The sequence below is a fragment of the Vipera ursinii genome (genome assembly GCF_947247035.1).
Source record: "Vipera ursinii genome assembly, chromosome: 2".
NCBI lineage: Eukaryota > Metazoa > Chordata > Lepidosauria > Squamata > Viperidae > Vipera > Vipera ursinii.
In genome coordinates, this window is record NC_139513.1 from 27,564,736 (window position 1) to 27,586,377 (window position 21,642).

Sequence of the window (21,642 nt, forward strand, 5' to 3'; positions counted from 1 at the left end):
ACCCTGCTGTGAGGCCTACACTTCCCAAACTATTCCCTTTGATTTTATTACTTTCACAGCAACCTTGCAGTATGAAAATAAAACATCTGGAGCCCATTGCATCACTTGGTCCCCATGCCAGGAAAAAGTGTGTCGGCTGCCTGGAAGATCCCTGTTAAAGGCAGAAGTGTAGGGCTTGTGGTTTGTTTTTTAAACAAAATTGGCAATCACCAAAACAACACTCTTAACAACTCATGTCATTGTTAGGGAGGAACTGATTCCAGAACCTGTATCCTCAGTGCCTCTAATTTTTCATCAGGTTATATATGTGTCATGTTTGGCTAGCTGCTAGCCGCTAGCAGTTCCTCAGTAATCCTTATATTTATTTATTTATTTATTTATTCAATTTATATACCACCCTTCTCCCGTAGGACTCAGGGCGGTTCACAAGGTTTTTTAAAAAACAATACAACAATTACAAAACTTAAAATCAATTAAAAAGATTATATAGACCTTGCAATAAAACCCCAGTTAAAATACAGTTAAAATCCCAATTAATATTCTCAGACCAGGCCAGAGAGCTCAAAGAGCCAGGTCTTCAGGTCCCGGCGAAATGTGCGAAGGTCGGGGGCAGTCCTAAGCTCCACGGGCAGCTGGTTCCAGAGGGCAGGCGCACCCACTGAGAAGGCCCTCCCCCTGGGTGTTATCCGCCGGCAATCTTTTACCGGCGGTACCCTGAGAAGACTCTCCCTGTGGGAGCGCACAGGACGAAGGGAGCTTGATGCCGGCATCAAGGATCAACATGTTTCATTTCTCAGTTTATTTCCACCACCTCTGAGCAAGGAATTCAAACCAAATCTTCTCTTTTTGTTTAATAATACGGGGCTTGGAAAGATTTCTGCTAATCTGCCACAGAAAGAAAGTTGTGCTTGACTAATTGTCCGGGGAAAGCACACTTTTGCTGGTGTTGCCTGTGCAAAATCCTCCTTTGTCCCACCCTGCTTTAAACTTCTTCAAGCTCCCATTCCTTTTGTCTTAAATCGGTTCAAGGCCCCCCAAAGCATGGGCACACACAGTCTTTTTGTTCATATATAAGTCTGAACAATTTTAATCTTACTATTTTTCCTTTATTCTTGGCTAGACTGCTATATGGCAGCATTTCTAAACCTGGACCACTTTAAGATGTGTGGACTTCAATTTCCAGAATGCTTCAGGCAGCATGGCTGACTGAAGAATTCTGGGAGGTAAAGTCCACCCATCTTAAAGCTGTCAAGGTTGAGAAATGCCATTATCTGGTTTTCCTGACTGTCTGCCCATCCAGCTACATTATTCCATGGACAATGCTATTTCTTCTCCTCTTCTTTCAGTTTCCAGGAAAATGGGAAAAAGTGAAGGTGTCTGTAGTGAGACCTGGGCCTGTCCCCAGCAGTAGTCCATGTGGAAACATCATCCCTGCTGATGACTTGATGTCTACAGCTCTGCTATCCACATCCCGGTAATCATTTGTCTAAAATGGTATAGGGCAGGGGTAGGCAACCTTGGCTCTTTTATGACTCGTGGACTTCAACTCCCAGAATTCCTTTTTTTTTATTAAAGAGTTTTACAAAAACAAAATTTTACAATATATCCCCAAATCCCTCCCACCCCAAACCCACCAACTTCCCCCCCCCCACTTCCCAGAGCTAAATACAGGATTATAGTTACAATAATCATATTCTAAATAAAAATTATGCATAATATACAATTAACCAAATTCATAATGCGCTTTAACTCTCTTTTAACATAACTACAAACAACATACCAATAACAATATCCCACTAAAATCTACTCATAAGCTAAATGGTACTTTTTAGTCCCATATTTGTTTTGAATATAATTTATCCATCTCCTCCAAACTGAAATATATCTTTCCTGTGAATGATCCTTCAGATAAGCAGAAATCTTAGACATTTCTGCAAGATTCGAAACTTTAAACACCCATTCTTCTACAGTGGGCAAACTATCCTTCTTCCAATATTGTCCCACCAGTAACCGTGCTGCCGTTATCATGTTCAACATCAAGTTAGTTTCTTTAAAAAAAGTTTTTTAAAAGTTTTCTTTAAAAAAACTCCCAGAATTCCTGAGCCATCATGGCTCCGCTTGGAAACCTCTCCCTTTCCCCTCAGCATGGCTGGCTCAGGAATTCTGGGAGTTGAAGTCCACAAGTCATAAAAGAGCCAAGGTTGCCTACCCCTGGTATAGGGTTTCCTGCCTGAGCAGGGGGTTGGACTAGATGACCTCCAAGGTCTCTTCCGACTCTGTTATTCCATTCCATTCCATTAAGTTTCAGAGTTATCTAGACTTTATTGCTGGGAAAGTGTAATTCAAACTGACAAATACAGGTAGTCCTCGACTTACAACAGTTTGTTTAGTGACCGTTCAAAGTTACAAGGACACTGAAAAATGTGTCTTACGACCGTTTGTCACGGTTACAACCTCTGCAACATCCCCATGATAATGTGATCAAAATTCGGACGCTTGGCAACTGGTTCATATTTATGTCCTCTGCTGTGTCTCAAAGTCATGTGATCCCCTTTTGCGACCTGCGTATAAGCAAAGTCAATGGGGAAGCTGGATTCACTTAACGATCGGGTTACTAGCTTACCAATTGCAGTGATTCACCTAACAACTGCGGTAAAGGTCGTAAAATGGGGCAAAACTCACTTAACAAATATCTCATTTAACAACGGAAATGTTGGGCTCGATTGTCGTAAGTTGAGGTAGCGGTATTTTTATTGCTGAGAAAGGGAGATATTTAAGCGAGATGGATTTTGAGGCACATATAGGCAGATCAAGTCAACACAGTTCTCCATCCTGTTTGATCTAAGACTGTCTGGGCTCGCTTTAACTATAAGGATAATTGTTCAATGGTTTTTATTCTACCTCAGAGGTCCCCAACCTTTTGGGCACCAGGAACCAGTTCCGTGGAGAGAGGTTTCTCCGCGGACTGGAGGGTGCATGCTTTTGTGTGCTGCCTGCATCCTGCGGATGGGGCCTATATATTGTTACAATAAATTAGTAAATGAGGACACTGTGTATATATTTTAAACACTCTGTATCAAATCAAAAACGAGAATGGATCACATAATTAACAGATTCTTAACCTTCAGAATAGCGTGCGATTTTTCGTTGTCTTAAAAAAATGGCACAGACACTAAAAAAACTGTGCCAGGACAGTTTGTGTAACTCCAGTGTATTTGCATGATTTTTCCTTGTCATAATTTATTCTGCTTTTATAGCTGACAAGGATAAGAAACAAATATAAACAGCATAATAAATCAACTTCACTAATGTGTCAGAAATCTGCTGGGGGGGAAAAAAATAAGCATTAGGGATTAAGTTGGCAACAAGTAACCAAGCCGTAGTCAATTCTTTCCTGGAAATCGTATTCTTACGCTGAGCTTGTCAATCAGAAGGTCGGCAGTTTGGTGGGTCGAATCCCGAGTGCCGCGTAACAGAGTGAGCGCCTATTACTCGTCCCAGCTTCTGCCAACCTAGCAGTTCGAAAGCACGTAAAAATGCAAGTAGAAAAATAGGGACCACTACGGTGGGAAGGTAACAGCGTTCCATGCGCCTTTGGCGTCTAGTCATGCTGGCCACATGACCACGGAGACGTCCTCGGACAAGCGCTGGCTCTTTGGCTTTGAAACGGAGATGAGCACCGGCCCCTAGAGTTGGAAACGACTAGCATGCATGTGCGGGGGAACCTTTACCTTTTACCTAGATAAACTTCTCTCTAGAACTGGGATAATTGGTAAGTTTAAAATATACATATTATTTTTATAGCAAAATAATAAGCAAGTGGGATTCACAAAAGCCTAAACTATATGAGAACAGGGATTGCATCTTCTTCTTTTGCTTCTCCTCCCACCCATAGCATGAGGCAGAGATTCCTTGAACATGCCAGTCAGTTGTCTCACTAATATGGGCCGCAAGAAAGCATTCTTCTGCAAAATTGATAAAGATAGTCCTCACTTAACGATGGTAATTGGGCCCAAAATTTCCATTGCTAAGGGACACAGTCATAAAGCACAACATTATGTCACTGCGCTGCTTAATGACAATAGTTGCAGCAATCCCTGGTTACCATCATTAAGCAAATCATCATGAGCTTCTTTAACCAAGATCCTCAGGTAACCATGACAACTGACTTCCTCCCGGCCTCCCTGTTGTCTTCGCTTGTCGGAAGCTGGCAGGGGGCCTCAGAAATCTGGATCATATGGACTGTGGGATGCTGCAACACTTGAAAATGTGGGCCAGTTTCCAAACGTCTGGAACACGATCATGTGACAACAGAGGCACTGCAAAAGCGAGAATTTTGAGGACCCGAGTACCACTTTTTCGGCAGCACTGTGATTTCAAACAGTTGCTAAATGAGTGGTCGTTAACTGAGGATCATCAGAAAAATGCTATGGGGAGAGGGGCACGTGAGACCTCTGTGAAATGAATTGGCATTTCCATTCCACAGGTACATTGTGCTGCCACAGCCAGTCTGCCTAGAACAAGGAATCAGGTACACCATTCGGGTAGAGTTTACCCATGCCGGAGGGCGTGAGCATTTGCAAGGCGCTGCTGTACTCTTGGACTCTGTAAGTACTGAGATTGGTAACCCTGGCACACATAGCAGAGGGGAGAACCATATCTGGAGGAACCAGTTGTAAACACCCAACCATATCCGCTTTTCTCCCTCTCTCCTTCTCGTTTCTCTTCCTTGGAAGTTGGTACTGGTGCCACGTTACTCCTCCTTGGAGATGTTCATTGCCGGGGATGCCGCCTCTATTGCTCGCAAAGAGACCTTTGAGCGCTACCGCTGTGCCCAGCAGGCTCGCCCTGTGATTAAGGGGCCCACCCCGGAGGCTTGTGCCAACTTGCTCACCAGCATGTCAGCCATCATTCACCAGGGGGCACTCCGTGAGTGTTAAATTGCCCAGATACAACTGCCACCCAGGGGCTCGACCCAGGGAAAACATCAATGTACTAGGGAGGTTGTTCTGCTCACTCAGAGGAAGACAGGGAAGGTTCAACGTGAAGCCCTGATGAGATGGAAGAGATGGTTCCTGGAGGCTCTAGGCCAGGGGTCTTCGAACGTGGCCCTTTTATGACTTGTGGACTTCGACTCCCAGAATTCCTCAGCCAGCGTGCCTGGCAGAGGAATTCTGGGAGTCGAAGTCCACAAGTCAAAAAAGGGCCAAGTTTGAAGACCCCTGCTCTAGGCCTTCCCCACATGCCTCTTACCAGATTATGAATATGTCCTGGTACCCACTTTTATCTAAAGTCTCCATGAGGTTGCTTTTACCTTATTCCCAGCCTACACTCCAGATAGTTTTAAGTTGTCCATAATTCCAGTGTTAACAGTTCTCCTTTCAGCAGCAAATAATGTTGCAGCGGTTTTACTGTGATTGCAGTCTGAAAAACAGCTGACCAGTGGTGAAGAGAGGGCTGTGTGGTGAAATAAGGGACATCAAACCGGATCTCAGCTATCTCAGATGCACACCCAGTGCATACATATATCAGCTATTGTTCAGGCTGCTTTTGAACATGGGTTTATGCTTTATAGCTTTTCCAGAAGAGCACTAAAGCCTGGAAGAGTGCTAAAACTGCGTTCAAAGTCAGCCTGAACCCTAGCGGCCAGGAACTGTGGGGTTCCATCATGAAACAGCAGCAGAGCTACATCTGGCTCATACAGTCCCAACACCCTGACTGCTGTTTTTGTGGTCAGTGATCCAAGACAGAGATCAGCTCAGATCTGGTGTGCAAAGAGCCTCCTCTTCCACTCACCTGCTACCTCTCCCAGTCTGGCAGATGTTTTTCCAGCTGGGAGAGGCAGGGAGAAAGTTCTGACAGATGCCTAAATCCACAGGCTGAGCCACCCCCAAATCTATTGCCAATGACAGCAGTGCTATGATTGGGAGGCACTTTTCTTGATGAGGTGATGAGGAGAAGGGGTGGGGGTGGGGGGCTTGGGGAAAGGCAACCTCTCCTGCACAAGAAATGAGGACACCATCAAGTTAGAGAAGAGACCATTGGGACTGGTAATGGGATATAAACTATGCCAGTGTAGCTTTCGGTTGATTCACAGCCAAGAGGCAGATGGTCTAACTGAGTGATTTAACTTTGCTCTGGGGAAGAGTCCAGGCTGTTCTTGTGCAACTTTGGAAGCCTGCAAGCGCAGACAGGGCTGACCCTGGCAAACACATTCAGATTTTTTCCCATTGTATAATGGAGAGGGGATACTTAGTCACACGGGTTTCTGGTCCGTTTCTATGCAAGTGGGGAGGAGAAACTAAGAATCTTTTCCTAAAGGGCATCACTTCCTTTTCTCTACTGCTGCTTCTTCCTCTGTCTCCAGCCTGCCAGTGTGATCTCCAGGGATCTCTGAGTCTCGAGTGCAATCCAGATGGTGGACAGTGTCAGTGCAAGCCGCACGTCATGGGTCGTCGCTGTGAACGCTGCACTCCTGGCACCTTTGGTTTTGGGCCTGGTGGCTGCAAGGGTGAGTGAAACTCACCTTCCTTTCTCCTCACAGCACAGATCAGTTCCATATGCTGCTGAAGATGATAGCTCAGGGGGTCTTCAAACTTGGCCCTTGTACGAGTTGTGGACTTCAACTCCCAGAATTCCTCAGCCAGGCATGCTGGCTGAGGAATTCTGGGAGTTGAAGTCCACAACTCGTACAAGGGCCAAGTTTGAAGACCCCTGTGATAGCTACCGTAATTGATAGGCAGAAATATTGATCTAAGCTGGTTGCTTTTTGCTGACTGAGCCCTTATTGGAAGTACCGTTAGAGGTGATGGAAATTATTTAGGTGTGGGGGTGTTGGAGTAGAGAAGCAGCTTGCAAGGACAGGAATAAAATTTACTCTATCTGCCTCGATATTTTTGAAAATGCCTTTAGTGGAAACTGGCCCTCTATGGAAACTTCAGCCCTTTTCCATGTATGAGTGGATATTTTTATCTGTATGTTGTGTTGCATCTGGAATCAGCTATTTCATCTCATTAGTTGATTTAGATTTAGATTTAGATTTTAGATTTTATTAGATTTATATACCGCCCTTTTCCCGTAGGACTCAGGGCGGTTTACAAGGTGTTTAAAACATCAATACAAAAATTAAAAAACAATTAAAATGATTAAATTCAGTCCCTGAAGTAGAAATATAAAAACCCATATTAAAACTCTCAGCCTGGGCCGGAAAGCTCAAAGAGCCAGGTCTTCAGGTCCCGGCGAAATGAGCGAAGGTCTGGGGCAGTCCTAACCTCCACGGGCAGCTGGTTCCAAAGGGCAGGCGCACCCACAGAGAAGGCCCTCCCCCTGGGTGTTATCCGCCGGCAGTCTTTTACCGGTGGCACCCTGAGAAGGCCCTCCCTGTGGGAGCGCACAGGAAGAAGGGAACTTGATGCCGGCAGCAGGTGTTCCCTCAAATATCCCAGACCCAAGCCATTTAGGGCTTTATAGGTCATCACCAGCACCTTGAATCTCACCCGGAGGGCAACCGGAAGCCAATGTAGCTTGCGGAATAGAGGTGTTACATGGGAGTATCGGGAAACCCCCATCACAACTCGCGCGGCTGCATTCTGCACCAGCTGAAGCCTCCGAGTGGTCCTCAAGGGCAGCCCCATGTAGAGAGCGTTGCAGTAGTCTAACCGGGAGGTCACGAGCACATGAGTGACTGTGCGTAGGGCATCTCGGTCCAGGTAGGGTCGCAACTGGCGCACCAGGCTAACCTGGGCAAAAGCCCCTCTGGTCACGGCTCCTATGTGATCTTTAAAACTGAGCCGTGAATCCCAAGTTGCAAGCCCTATCAACGGGGGGGGGGGGTAACACCCCACCCCCCATCGTTAAAGATGGAATAGATTGGTTAACCCGAGATGCCGGTATGCACAGCCACTCAGTCTTGGCAGGATTGAGACGAAGCCTGTTTCTCCCCATCCAGACCCGGACCGCCTCCAGGCAACGGGACATCACGGCGAGGGCATCACTGGGTTGGTTCGGGGTGGAGAAAAGAAGTTTGGTATCATCAGCATACTGATGATACCCCACCCCGAAACCACGAATGATCTCGCCCAGCGGCTTCATATAGATGTTGAACAGGAGGGGAGAGAGAACTGACCCCTGAGGAACTCCACAAACGAGAGGCCTCGGGGCGGGTCTCTGCCCTCCCGTCAACACCGACCGCGAGTAGCCCAGGAGATAGGAGGAGAACCACTGTAAAACAGTGCCTCCCATTCCCAACCCCCTGAGACGCGCAGTAGGATACCATGGTCGATGGTATCAAAAGCCGCTGAGAGATCTAATAGGACTAGGACAGAGGAACAACCCCTGTCCCAAGCCCGCCAGAGATCATTCACCAGCGCAACCAATGCCGTCTCCTTGCTGTACCCGGGCCTGAAACCCGATTGGTACAGGTCAAGATAATCAGTTTCCTCCAGGAACAGAGGAAGCTGATACGCCACCACACTCTCAACAACCTTCACCAAAAAGCGAAGGTTGGAGACCAGACAATAGTTGTTCAAAATCGCTGGGTCCAGGGCAGGCTTCTTGAGAAGGGGCCTCACCACCGCCTCCTTCAAGGCGGCGGGGAAAACACCCTCCCTCAAAGAGGCAGTTATTACTGCCTGGAACCAGCTTCGTGTCTCCTCCCAAGCCGCATAAATCAGCCAGGAGGGGCATGGGTCCAATAAACAGGTGGTGGAGCTCAGCCTCCCCATAATCCTGTCTACATCATCAGGGGAAACAGGATCGAACTCAGTCCAGATAACATGCTCAAGACCATCCGATTCCTCCACGTCAGACTCTGCCCAGTCAGTGTCCAAACTGGCCCGGATCTGAGCAATTTTGTCCGTCAGATGGTGACTAAACTCCTCGGCCCGACCCTGTAAGACAATGACAAGCCACTTCTGTATGTGGGTAATCTTACCTCAAGGGGGGGAAAAAAGCTGAATGTTTCACCCAAAATAGCAACCATCATGGTTAGGAGATGGTTGAAGTTATGCAAAATAGCAGTCTTTCCATTTTGGGGTACATGTAGCCAGATGAGAGCAGAAATAAAATAATTGGCACAGATCATGAAGAAAATATAGACATGGGGTGCATGAACTGTGTAGATGCATCCTATTGAGCTTGAATCATTCATAGAGCATGATTAGGAGGAGACACAATAATGGTTGGGGTGGGAAAATTGAGTTGGAAGTTGAATATATTTTTAGAGTTGAGGATGCTTTTCTATAATCAACATCCAGTTATGAGGAGCTCTGGTGGCGCAATGATTAGAATGCAGCATAGCAGGCTAACTCTGCCCATAGCCTGGAGTTCGATCCTGACGGGAATCAAGGTTGACTCAGCCTTCCATGCTTCCAAGTTGGTAAAATGAGGACCCAGATTGTTGGGGGCAATACGCAAACAATGCTTCTACATTGTGAAACGTTCAAAGAGTGCTGTAAAGCGGTTTGGGGCAGTATCTAAGCCTGAAGGTCACCGCTATGGCTAACGCTATAACTGTGATTCACTTCTAATTCTTTTTCAGTTTCTGAACCATCGGGGTATGTTCTGCCTTCCTTCATCCGGAGTAGGAAACTCTTCACGGGCTTGCCATGATATGACTTTTCTTTCTCCTTCCAGCATGCCAGTGCCGCAGCCAAGGGTCCTTGAGCAGTTTTTGTGACAACTTTAGTGGACAGTGTCCTTGTCGGACGGGTGTTTTTGGGCCTCATTGTGACCACTGCCAGGCTGGTCACTGGGGCTTCCCAAACTGCCGTCCATGCCAGTGTAATGGCCGATCAGAAGAATGTGAGTCGCGGACAGGCAGCTGTTTACATTGCCGGGGCCACACAGAAGGAAATCGGTGTGAGAGGTAAGGGAGGAATGGTAGGGTATGCTGAGAGCCGGCCATTAGCTAATAGACATACGTCCATCCATGATTTCCTGCGTGGGCGTCAACATCAACAGCAGGCTACAATACAGGTAGTCCTCGACTTATGATCACCATTGAGCCCAAAATTTCTGTTACTAAGCGAGACAGTTGAGTTTTGCCCTATTTCACGACCTTTCTTGCCACAGTTGTTAAGTCAATCGCAGCAGTTGTTAAGTTAATATCACAGTTGCTAAGAGAACCTGGCTTCCCCATTGACTTTGCTTGTCAGAAGGTCACCAAAGGTTTTCACATGACCCCTGGACACTGCAACCATCATAAATACGAACCAGTTTGCCAGACCATGGGAATGCAGCCACGGTCGTAATTGTGAAAAACAGTCGTAAGTCACTTTTTTTCAGTGCTGGGGTAACTTCGAACAGTCACTGAATGAATGGCTATAAGCCAAGGACTACCTATATAAAGTATACCTCAGGGCTAGGCAACTTTGACTCTTTTATGACTTGTGGACTTCAACTCCCAGAATTCCTGATCCAGCTTGGTTGGCTCAGGAATTCTGGGAGTTGAAGTCCACGAATCATAAAAGAGCCAAGGTTGCCTATCCCTGCGTTTTATAAAGGCGCATTTTGTGTTTGTTTCCAATTCAAATAATTTCCCAGAGAAGTTTTTGGTTCAATGAAAACCAAGTTTAATATGCCTACGGCAGAACCATAATGACTGGGAAACAAAAACAGCATGACTTCATCCATTCATTGATTACACTGATGGCCTCTCCGACAGAATTGTTATGCGCAGAATTGACACACCCTGCACTTCATCCCTGAATAAAAACCAGGGTGATCATTCATGCACTGCAGCATCATTAAAGAGGGATATTGAACAACCCCGCTCTGACAACAATGCGAAAATTTAAACTTTAAAAACATCTTTTTAAAATAATACTCCTAATGGTATTCCTACACCTTCATTCATTCAGCACACAAGGTCTTTTTTTCAGGATGTAACGGATTTCTTCAGACATCAAGATTGGATGGTAAATCTGTAACGTAATTGTTGGTGAACTTATATTTCTCGGGACATATCCAGCTATTCTGGGAGCAAACAAATTTCATTCAGAGTTTATGCCTTTTAATAAAATGTAATCTGAAAAGGTGCTACCAGGTTGTTTTCTGATTTTTGGCTACCATAGATTAACACATCTCTTTGCTTATAGTAACTAGCTGTCATTCTTTTGTAACATTTAGTAAATTCCTTAGCTTATTGATAATAAGCTATTCTCAGCATTTCTTTTCTCATTTTCTTGGTAGCCTAAAGTGTTTGTATCAATCTTTCTACATAGTTCCTTTATTTGTAACTCTGGCTTGTTCTTCTGCCTCCTCAAAAATTTGTTATTCCTCCACTATTTATGCTTATAAGTGCTTAGAATACATTACATTTTAGTTCTGCGGTATAGATAATTTAAAAAAATCTATTCCCCCCAAAAAGCAACATATGCACAAATATGTATAGTATGGATGATTCATCACAATCCTGCCACTTCTGTAGGAGGTATCAGCCAATGGCTCTAGCAGAATTGGAAGCTAAACAAGGTTGGGCTTCTTTAATAGTTAGATGACAAACCTCCAGATAATATTACAGCTGAAGGCTAACTTGGGAAGGTGTGGGGGGGGGGGGGAAACCACTTTGGGAGAAGGTATTTCTGACAAAAAAAATTACATACAGAACTACAAAGGAACCGGAACTCAAACCCCATTCATATTCACTTGATTTTCCTGTAAGAGATTAAGGCTTCTTATACAAGAATTCTTCCTTTTCAGTCCTAAATAAATATAAGTAATCCTCGACTTGCAGCCATTTGTTTAGTGACAGTTCAAAGTTACAGCGGCACTGAAAAAAGTGACATGACCGTTTTTCACCCTCACGACACACATGCTGCAAACATCCCCATGGTCATGTGATCAAAATTGGGATGCTTGGCAACTGGCTCTTACTTATGACCGTTGCTGTGTCCCAGGGTCACATGATCACTTTTCGTGACCTTCTGACGAGCACAGTCAGCGGTAAAGCCAAATTCACTTAACAGCTGTGTTACTAATTTATCAACTGCAGTGCTTCATTTAACAATTGTTATCAAGAAAGGTTATAAAATGGGGCAAAACTCCCCAAATGTGGGGATCAATTGTGATCATAAGTCGAGGACTATGTATACCTTAAGTACAGCAGCTCAATGGGGCAAAACTCCCCAAATGTGGGGATCAATTGTGATCATAAGTCGAGGACTGTCTATACCTTAAGTACAGCAGCTCATTGCCTCTCATGTAGTAGAGATGAAACAAGAGTAGATTTTGCTGAGTAAAAACATTACTTGACAGCGTCAGAACTAGATCTCGGGAACCAACGGACGAGGAAGAAGAGGAAAGAAGTGAAAAAAACCAAGTTGGAAGTAGAAGTCATGTATGAAAATGTAGTGGAAGAGAGTTATAGTCTCACTTTAGACGTGAAAACCAGCTGGGTGACTTTGGGCTAGTAGTCGCTCTCTCTCTCTCTCTCTCTCTCTCTCTCTCTCTCTCTCTCTCTCTCTCTCTCTCTCTCTCTCTCTCTCTCTCTCTCTCTCTCTCAGCCCAACTCAACCCACAAGGTTGTTGTTGTTGTGGAGAAAATAGGAGGAGGAAAGTATGTTAGAAAGGTTTGTCACCGGGATACAAATGAATAAATAAAAACAAAAATAAAATCATGTCTTCCTAAAACAACCTCTTCCCTCATGTGCAGCTGCGTGGCCGGATACTATGGGAACCCAGCGCTGTCCTTGGGTGGCCAATGCCGTCCTTGCCCCTGCCCCGAGGCTCCTGGCTCTGGGCGCCATTTTGCAGCCACTTGCCACCAAAACACCCCTTCTGGAACTGTCCTGTGCAGCTGCCTCGCAGGTTATACAGGCAAGTCCAGCTTTGGGGCACGAGGGCAGGTCCTCATTCACCTTATGGCGGGATTGGGGGAATGGCTCTCTACACAACACGAGCTGCATTGAAAGAGCAGAACACAACCAGGTCTGGGAGGCTGGAACTGAGGGAGGTGAAAGACCTTTGGTTGGGTTATGTATGTTGGCTAGGCAGGTGAGTTTACTCCAATAAAGGAGAATATTTGTAGCTCAGGGTTGAAAGGGGGGATCCAGGTACTCTCTGAGCTTGGTTGTTTTCTTGTAGACATTTCATTACCAAACTAGGTAACATCATCAAAGATAGCAGGGAGTGGAGTTTGCTCAATATATATTCTAATACAAGGGTAGGCAACCTTGGCTCTTTTATGACTCGTAGACTTCAACTCCCAGAATTCCTGAGCCAGCATGGCTCCGCTTGGAAACCTCTCCCTTTCCCCTCAGCATGGCTGGCTCAGGAATTCTGGGAGTTGAAGTCCACGAGTCATAAAAGAGCCTAGGTTGCCTACCCCTGTTCTAGTGGCTTGCCCTATCCATGTTGATGGGAGTGATCTTGGTTCTTCGGTTGGGCCGAAGTTGGGAGTGGTGGTTCTTCGGTTGGGCCGCTGAGTTTCCTCCTGTTTGTCACAGCCATCCCAACTGGCATTCTTCCCTCACACAGGTCCACGCTGTGACGAGTGTGCTCCTGGTTATTATGGCAACCCCTGGCAGGTTAGAGGACAATGCCAGCCCTGCGCCTGTAATAACAACATTGATCTGGCGGACCCCAAATCCTGCGATCGACGCACAGGCCAGTGCCTCCGCTGCCTCTACCACACCGAGGGAGACCAGTGTCAACACTGCCAAAGCGGTTACTATGGCGATGCCACTCAACATACCTGCCGCCGTAAGTGTCTGCTGCAAATACTGACAGCCTGGATTTTATTATTGTGTTTTGTTTTGTTTATTTTTTTATTTGATAAAAGTTATATGGCTTCCCAACTCACTCGCAGTGACTCCGGGTGGCTTAAGAGGGTAAACCCCAATACAAAAAGCAATTAACCCCCTACCTTTGGCAATATGAATCAGATTAGCCATTGGATTGGCTCCATCTCACTCTGGGTCTCCAGGTTCTTAACGTCTTCAGGGCCTTGTGAAAGAGTATCACAGTGGAGATCAATCTTAGCTCTCTGAGGATGATGTTCCACAGGGGGAGAGGGAGCCACCACAGAGAAGGCCCTTCTTCTTGGTCCTGATAGATGGACCCCCTTAGAAGAGGGGACTCATAGCATTCCCTGCCTCCTCGCTTTTGTGGGGTTAGGTAGATACGATTGGGGAAAGACAGTCCTTCAAATCTTATTAAAACATTTACTAAACGGTTATGCAGACTTTGTTGTTAGTTGCGAAGTTGTGCCCGACCCATCGCAACCCTATGGACAACGTTCCTCCAGGCCTTCCTGTCCTCTACCATCTTCTGGAGTCAATTTAGGCTCACGCCTACAGCTTCAGTGACTCCATCCAGCCACCTCATTCTCTGTCGTCCCTTTCTTCTCTTGACCTCAACCTTTTCCAGCATTAGGCTCTTCTCCAGTGTTATGCAGACTACCTTACTAAAAAGACAGCCTGCACAATCTTACTAAAATATTGGTGCTGATCTATATACCATAGCCATCTCAAAAAAAACAAACAGCTTTGGTTCATGGTGCCCCAGGAGAGTAGCTTCCTTTTAACTGACATCATATTTATTTACTTTTCTGTAAAGATGGTTTGACCTACCAATTGCCGTCTCTTTTTTCTGCCAAAGAAGTGGCTGAACATCATATTAATTATTTTTTTCTACTCACAGGTTGCTCTTGTAACTATCTGGGGACTGTGCAGAACAAATGCTCCTCACAGGAAGAGTGCCACTGTGACCAGTACAGTGGGCAGTGCCAGTGCCTACCCAATGTCCAGGGGCAGAACTGTGACCGTTGTGCCCCCAACTTCTGGAACTTAACCAGTGGGCAGGGCTGCCAACCCTGTGATTGCCATTCCTATTACTCATTGAGTCCTGCTTGTAATCAGGTCAGTCTGAGCTCTGTGCTAGGCAAGGCAGGTCCAGGCATCTTGGTCAATGTTGCGCTGAAAACTGGGAGAGCTTCCTGTGTTGAAGAACAGTGTGGGCCACAACCTGGAAGCTCCTTGACTGATAGGCTGGGAGAGGAGAGGAGAGTTTTAATTCAGCTCTATTTCACAGGTGTGATGAGAGGATAAAAAGTGGGGTGGAGATGTGGTGTCTGCATGGCCTTCAGAGAATGCAAACACACACTTGGGGACGTTATTTTGAGATCACTGTGGAATAATATAGAAACGCTGAAAAGAGGTTTGCTTGGACATCAAAACAATTTGCAAGAGCCCGGAATAGTCAGGCAATATGGTGCTTCATCAAACCAATAGACCAGAACATGGTTCAACTTGGAGCGAAACAAGCTTGGAGAAGCTGTTACAGGTAGTCCTCAACTTATGATCACAACTGGGATCAGAATTTCCACTGCTAAGCAAGGACATTGTTACGCCCGATTTTATGTTTTTGTCACAGTTGTTAAGCAAATTGCTGCAGTTGTTAAGTAAACCATGCAGCTGTTAAGAGAATCTGGCTTCCCCCATTGACTTTGTTTGTCAGAAGCCAGCTGGAAAGGTTGCACATAGTGATCACATGACCCCGGGTTGCCACAATCCTTGTAAATACATGCTGGTTGTCAAGCGCCCAAATTTTGATCAGATAACCTTGTGCCGTTCGTAAGTGCGGGGACCAGTCGTAAATCACTTTTTCAGTGCAGTTGTAATTTAGAACAGTCACTAAATGAATGGCTGTAAGTCAAGGGCCATCCATATTCTTTGCAACTGCTGTCTCTGCTGCAGCTATTGCATTATTCTCCTCTCCTGCCTCTTTACAGCAGAATGGCTACAGCAAACTTCACCCCACTATGAATTTAAATAGTTTTGAGAAAGAAAGGCATACTGTCCCAAACCAGCTGATGTCCAGTATGGAGATAATTTTACAGCTTACCTGTTATATAGAGATTTGTTGTCATTTCTTCCATCTTGGTACTATGCAGATATTATTGTTAGACATTCAAGGTAACTCACTGTCAGGACCCACCCCAAACCACCTCTTAGGAAAACAAAAACTCTTGGAGTCAGTTCTAGTCCAAAATGAATTTTTACTAGGACATGCTTGCTTGTGGAAATACAAGACAGGACCTGGTATTGTTTTACGGATTGAAACTTTATAAAGAGTTCCCGGTTCAAACCCCCCCTTCCCTCAACCCCATTTGGTCAGCCCCCCCATCATTTTACTTCCTGTCATCCCTTTCGTGGGGAAAAAGGGAACTTCGGATCTTTTACGGTTATTGCCTTCTTCCTTTACAGATTCAAATGGAGACACAGGCCAGATGCCTTCTTTCCTAACCCTCCCCTTTGTTCCCCCAGTTCAAAAGGTTTCCCTTGGTCTTTGAAATAACCTAAAGCAGGCTGAATCCACATCCGCTCCTCCTTCCTCAGGAGATGGCAGAATCCATGGGGGGGGGAGGATAATGTTTTAAACATACATTTATGAATGTGATATAAATGGATTCTGACACTCGAGCAGGAAACCAAAACTATGAGTATTAATACTACCTTTATTGTAAGTTTACAGCAACAGAATTTTGCAAGTCTGAAAGTACTCCTCTCCTGCCTTGCCTATAATTCCCTGAGAACTAGGGAATTTCCTTCTGAGATGCTTTCTCCACCCCCATCTCTTCCCCCCCCCCTCTTATTAGACCATTATCTAGACTGGGTATCTTTCTCCTGTCTCCCAAGGTTATTCTCACAGCCCATTACAGATTTATGTTCTACTGTAACACCCACTACCTCTAATGGGAAGAGACCAGGAGAAGAGACTCAGAGGCTTCACAGAGAATATACTTCAGCACGTTTAAACATTATATAGTACTACATTACTATCACGGTTATTGTTATTGCTCCTGCCACTTCTCCTCTTCCTGCCTCCTCTCCCACGCCTCATGCCGTCTATTCTCCCTCTGCCCTTGTTAGCAGACTCGGGCCCTCTAATGGTGCCTGTCGTTGTAGTTCACAGGGCAGTGCCAATGTCGGCCAGGATTCGGAGGCCGCACCTGTTCAGAGTGCCAGGAGAACCATTGGGGTCAGCCAGGTCAACAGTGCAGAGGTAAGAGAGAAAGCAAGATGTGAAACTCTGTCAAAATGACAGACTCCAAATTTGAATCTATTTTTGGGGGGTGGGTGGGGTGGGGAATAGGTGGGTTGCTTTTAAAAGCAAAGTAAATGTCTTACATCAGTGATGGCGAACCTTTTAGAGACCAAGTGCCCAAACTGCAACCCCAAACCCGCTTATTTATCGCAAAGTGCCAGGGCCACATCAGCACTGTGGCGCCCTCAGGTGGCGGCAGGGAGGCGCCTCTGAGTGCCGCCTCTGGCACGCAAAAACCAGGGCCGCAAAAATGGGCCACTGTGCGGCAAGGTGTAAAAACAGCCGCTGCCGCGCCGCAGGGTGCAGATACAAGGCGCTGTACCACGCAAGAACGGGGCAGGGCTAGTAAGTATCACGCAGGCACTGCTAGCCCCATCCCACCTGCAGCGCATGCGGGCTCACGGCCCGTGCACACATGCACGCATGTAAAATGCTTCTCCCTCCCTTTTCTTCCAGTCCACCAATCGACAATGGTTGGTGACCTCTGCTCCGCCACCTGTACTCGAGCTTGCTAGTCGGCCGCTTCACCTCCTTTGTGCTGGGCGGGGCTCCTGCTCCGGGCGGCGGTGGCGGCCTGATGGACCTGGTGCTGGTAGCGGTGGCATGCGTGCCAACAGAGAGGGCTCTTGAGTGCCGCCTCTGGCACGCGTGCCATAGGTTTGCCACCACTGTCTTTCATCTAGTAGAGTCAGAATCAGAATACAGCTGGAAGGGACCTTGGAGGTCCTCTAGTCCAGCCCCCTGCTCCAGCAGGAGACCCTATATCATTTCAGATAACTGGCTGTCCAGTCTCTTCTTAAAAACCTCCAGTGATGAAGCACCCACAACGTCTGAAGGCAAAGCTGTTCCACTGGTTAATTGTCCACAATGCTAGGAAGTTTCTCCTTAATTCCAGCTTGCTTCTCTCCTGGATTAGTTTCCATCCGTTGTTTCTTGTCTTGCCTTCTTCTGGTGCTTTGGAAAATATAGAGAACATTTAAAAAAAAACAACCAAAATTTTCATCATTGAAAAGCAGCACTTTAGCATAGGGTTGATTTATTTATTCCAAAAACTGAAAGAAAGTGTTGCAGCCAATAAGGAAACGAGTCCTCGGCAGAGATTGTGGCAGCCAATCTGTGTAATTATATACCTGAAAGCAGGCAAGCGGATGAAATTGTGAAAAGACGGTCCTTCTTTTAAAACAGTCCTACCTGAAATAAGGGCACCCATGCTGGGAAAATAGAGGTTTTATTTGATTGGAATATAAATGGAGCAGAAGCACTACAGCTAATCCTCAGCTTACGACCACAGCTGTAAGTTTTCATTTCCGCTGCTAAGTAAGAAAGTCAAACGACTTATGCCCGATTTTATGACCTTTCCTGCAATTCGTTAAACAAATAACTGCTTAATGACCACATGATTAAATAAATCACGTCATTAAGCAAATCAGGCTTCCCCCATTGACTTTGCTTGTCGAAAGCCGGGTAGAAAGATTTTAAAAAGGCAGTCAGGTGACCTGGGATACTGTGCAACCATCGAAAATGTATGCTGGATGCCATGCACCCAAACTCTGATCGTATGACCGTAGGAATGCTGCAACAGTCGTAAGTGTGAGGACTAGTCATTTTTCAATGTCGTAACTGAATAGTCGCTTAATAAATGGTTGTAAGTTGAGGATTACCTGTATGCAGTTAGGAAAATGGGTTTGAGGTCTGAGGTCCGCTTCAACTTGCCCAAGGAATTATTTCTGGAAGAACGCAGCCCTTCTGAGCTGAATTTGCTAAGAGGTGCTGTGTAGAAGAGCAGAGAGGGCGGGCTAAGCTTCTTGTGTGTTGTTGGCAGCCTGCGACTGTGACCCCCGTGGGATTGAGAAGCCGCAATGCCACCGTACCACTGGGCACTGCTCCTGCCGCCCAGGGGTGTCTGGCGTCCGCTGCGACCGGTGCTCCCGCGGTTTCGCTGGTGATTTCCCTGCCTGCCAGCCCTGCCACCAGTGCTTTGGAGACTGGGATCGCATTGTGCAAGACCTGGCTGCCCACACCCGCAGCCTGATGGAACGGGCTCAACAGCTCCACCAAACGGGGCTGGCTGGGGCTTTCGAGGGCCCCTTCCGTCGGCTGCAGGACAAACTGAGCGCCATCCAGGCTGTGGTCAGTGCTCGCAATGCTACCGCCGCCACCATCACTCACCTCCTGTGTAACATGGACGATGTGCGGTAAGTTGAAAGGCAGCCCAGCCCCCAACTTGCGCTAAACTGGCCCAAAAGGTGGGGCAGGCAAGAGTGGAAGAGCAGGGATTAGGCAGGACTCATAGTCCAGAGTGCATGCTTTGGAAGATGGAGGTCTCCAGTTAATTAAAACCATCTCAAGGCATTTCAAAAGACTTCCCCAGTTAACCTGGCAACCGAATTCTTGAAACCTGTTCAAGACCGATCACGTAATATACCTGCCACAACAAATGACTGTACACATTTACAATGAAGCCAGATGGTTTTATTTCCAAAAAAGAATACTTCCATCCCAAGCACATTTCTGCAGAATTAAGTCATTAACTCAAAAGCAATTGATTGGATAAACCACAATTAACAAGAGTTCATACCTCCTGCTAAAGTATTAAGCTATGATGAACATCTGAGTTCACAACACATCCAGGGACCCAATCAAACAAATTGCGCCATTGTACATAAGGTAATATATGAGTGCACTCGCACCTTTCTTTTACTATTGCTCACCAAAGTTTTCCTGAAACAAGAGAAATCCAAATAATTCCTCTTTAATGTAAAGACTGAATTTCTTTCCAGTTGTTCTTAGCCAAATCTGATTTTAATAAACCTTGAAATCTCCTTCTTCCAAGCTGGTGTAGCGCCGGGGATTAGATGTACTGGCTGAACATTAGAGAACGTATCTCTGTCCCCATCAAGGTTTGGTTATTAGCTTTCCTCTACAGCAATATAGGGACGCGGTGGCTCAGTGGGTTAGGACGCTGAGCTTGTCGATCAGAAGGTCGGCAGTCTGGCGGGTCAAATCCCGAGTGCCGCGTAACAGAGTAAGCGCCTGTTACGTGTCCCAGCTTCTGCCAACCTAGCAGTTTGAAAGCACGTAAAAATGCAAGTAGAAAAATAGGGAACACTACGGTGGGAAGGTAACAGCGTTCCGTGCGCCTTTGGCATCTAGTCATGCCGGCCACATGACCACGGAGACGTCCTCGGACAAGCGCTGGCTCTTCGGCTTTGAAACGGAGATGAGCACCGGCCCCTAGAGTCGGAAACGACTAGCACGCATGTGCGGGGGAACCTTTACCTTTACCTTACAGCAATATATATTGACTATAGAAAACTGCTTTATGTCATCTATCACCAAAATCATATTCCTGCTGGCCGTAGCTCTTCCAAGAGTGATGTGTATTAGAGGACCTTCTGTATATGAAGCAGCTGCTTTTTGTCGCTGAACTCTAGTGTCTCTAATTCAGTGTTTCTCAAACTTGGCGACTTTAAGATGCGTGGACTTCAAATCCCAGAACTGCACAGCCAGGGAATTCTGGGAGTTGAAGTCCGCACGTCTTAAAGCAGCCTCTAAAAAAGGCGGCATCACATTGGATTAACAAGTTTGGGGGAGGTATTTCACGTCTCCCTCTTGTTCTGATCAGGCAGGAGATAGCTGATATAACAGAAACACTGACCCAGCTGGAGGGATTGCTGACAGCCACCCAGGATAAGAATTTCAATGCCAATCATGCGCTGGGCACCCTGGAGCGTGGCGTTCGGAGCCTCAACTTTAGCCTAGCAGATCTGAAACACCAGCTTAATATTCTCATAAACACCAATGTGTTGGGTAAGTGTTTTCTGCCATTGTACTGTCTAGGTTACAGGGGTAGGCAACCTTGGCTCTTTTATGACTCGTGGACTTCAACTCCCAGAATTCCTGAGCCAGCCATGCTGAGGGGAAAGGGAGAGGTTTCCAAGCTGAGCCACGCTGGCTCAGGAATTCTGGGAGTTGAAGTCCACGAGTCATAAAAGAGCCAAGGTTGCCTACCCCTGGCCTAGAAAACAAAGCAATCCACAACTACAAATTCTTTGTCCATTTTATCCACAAGGTACCTTTCCCTGTATCCTACCCTTGATGTTATCCTCTCCCTTCAGGCAGCCTCTGTGGAGCTGCTTGGCTGGATGAGGATCAGAATGTAGTTTTTCCAACTCTTTAGTTTGACCTGCTAAAAACACTAGAGGTAGTCCTTGCTTAACAACTAATTGCTTAATGATGGCTTGAAGTTAATGACGGACTCAGGAAAAAAATTATGACCCATCCGTTAAAGTCACGACTGCCCCACATACACCTGTTCCAAGGCCACCTAACTGCAATTTGTGTGGTTGGCGACCCCCTCACATTTTACTATCAGTTGCATCATCCCACAATTGTGTGATTGTGATTTGCCATTTTTTTTTGTTTTCCGGCAGAAAAGGGCAAAATCAGCCCAACGGATATGCTGGATTCACTTAACAACCATGTACGTGTTTTGTTTAACCATGGTGCGTCACTTTGCAACCATTGTAAAAAGGGGTATAAAATCGAGTCAGGTCACACAGTAACCCGCTTTATCATTGCATGATGACTTATAAC

General features: G+C 46.1%; 1 protein-coding gene across 2 annotated transcripts in view; it reads left to right on the plus strand.

The window, feature by feature from the left end:
• LAMB2 (laminin subunit beta 2) overlaps nt 1-21,642 on the plus strand; it is a 73,167-nt gene that overhangs the window by 34,081 nt on the left and 17,444 nt on the right. For both annotated transcript variants that reach the window (XR_014491672.1, XM_083355936.1), the window contains exons 15-25: nt 1,347-1,474; nt 4,487-4,607; nt 4,737-4,929; nt 6,368-6,511; nt 9,634-9,865; nt 12,653-12,816; nt 13,477-13,701; nt 14,641-14,858; nt 16,908-17,004; nt 18,869-19,241; nt 20,672-20,856. Coding sequence is in view for 1 of the 2 variants with exons in the window: in XM_083355936.1 (XP_083212062.1) it covers nt 1,347-1,474; nt 4,487-4,607; nt 4,737-4,929; nt 6,368-6,511; nt 9,634-9,865; nt 12,653-12,816; nt 13,477-13,701; nt 14,641-14,858; nt 16,908-17,004; nt 18,869-19,241; nt 20,672-20,856 (2,080 nt within the window). In the remaining variant the exon portion in view is untranslated. The remainder of the gene's footprint in view (nt 1-1,346; nt 1,475-4,486; nt 4,608-4,736; nt 4,930-6,367; nt 6,512-9,633; nt 9,866-12,652; nt 12,817-13,476; nt 13,702-14,640; nt 14,859-16,907; nt 17,005-18,868; nt 19,242-20,671; nt 20,857-21,642) is intronic.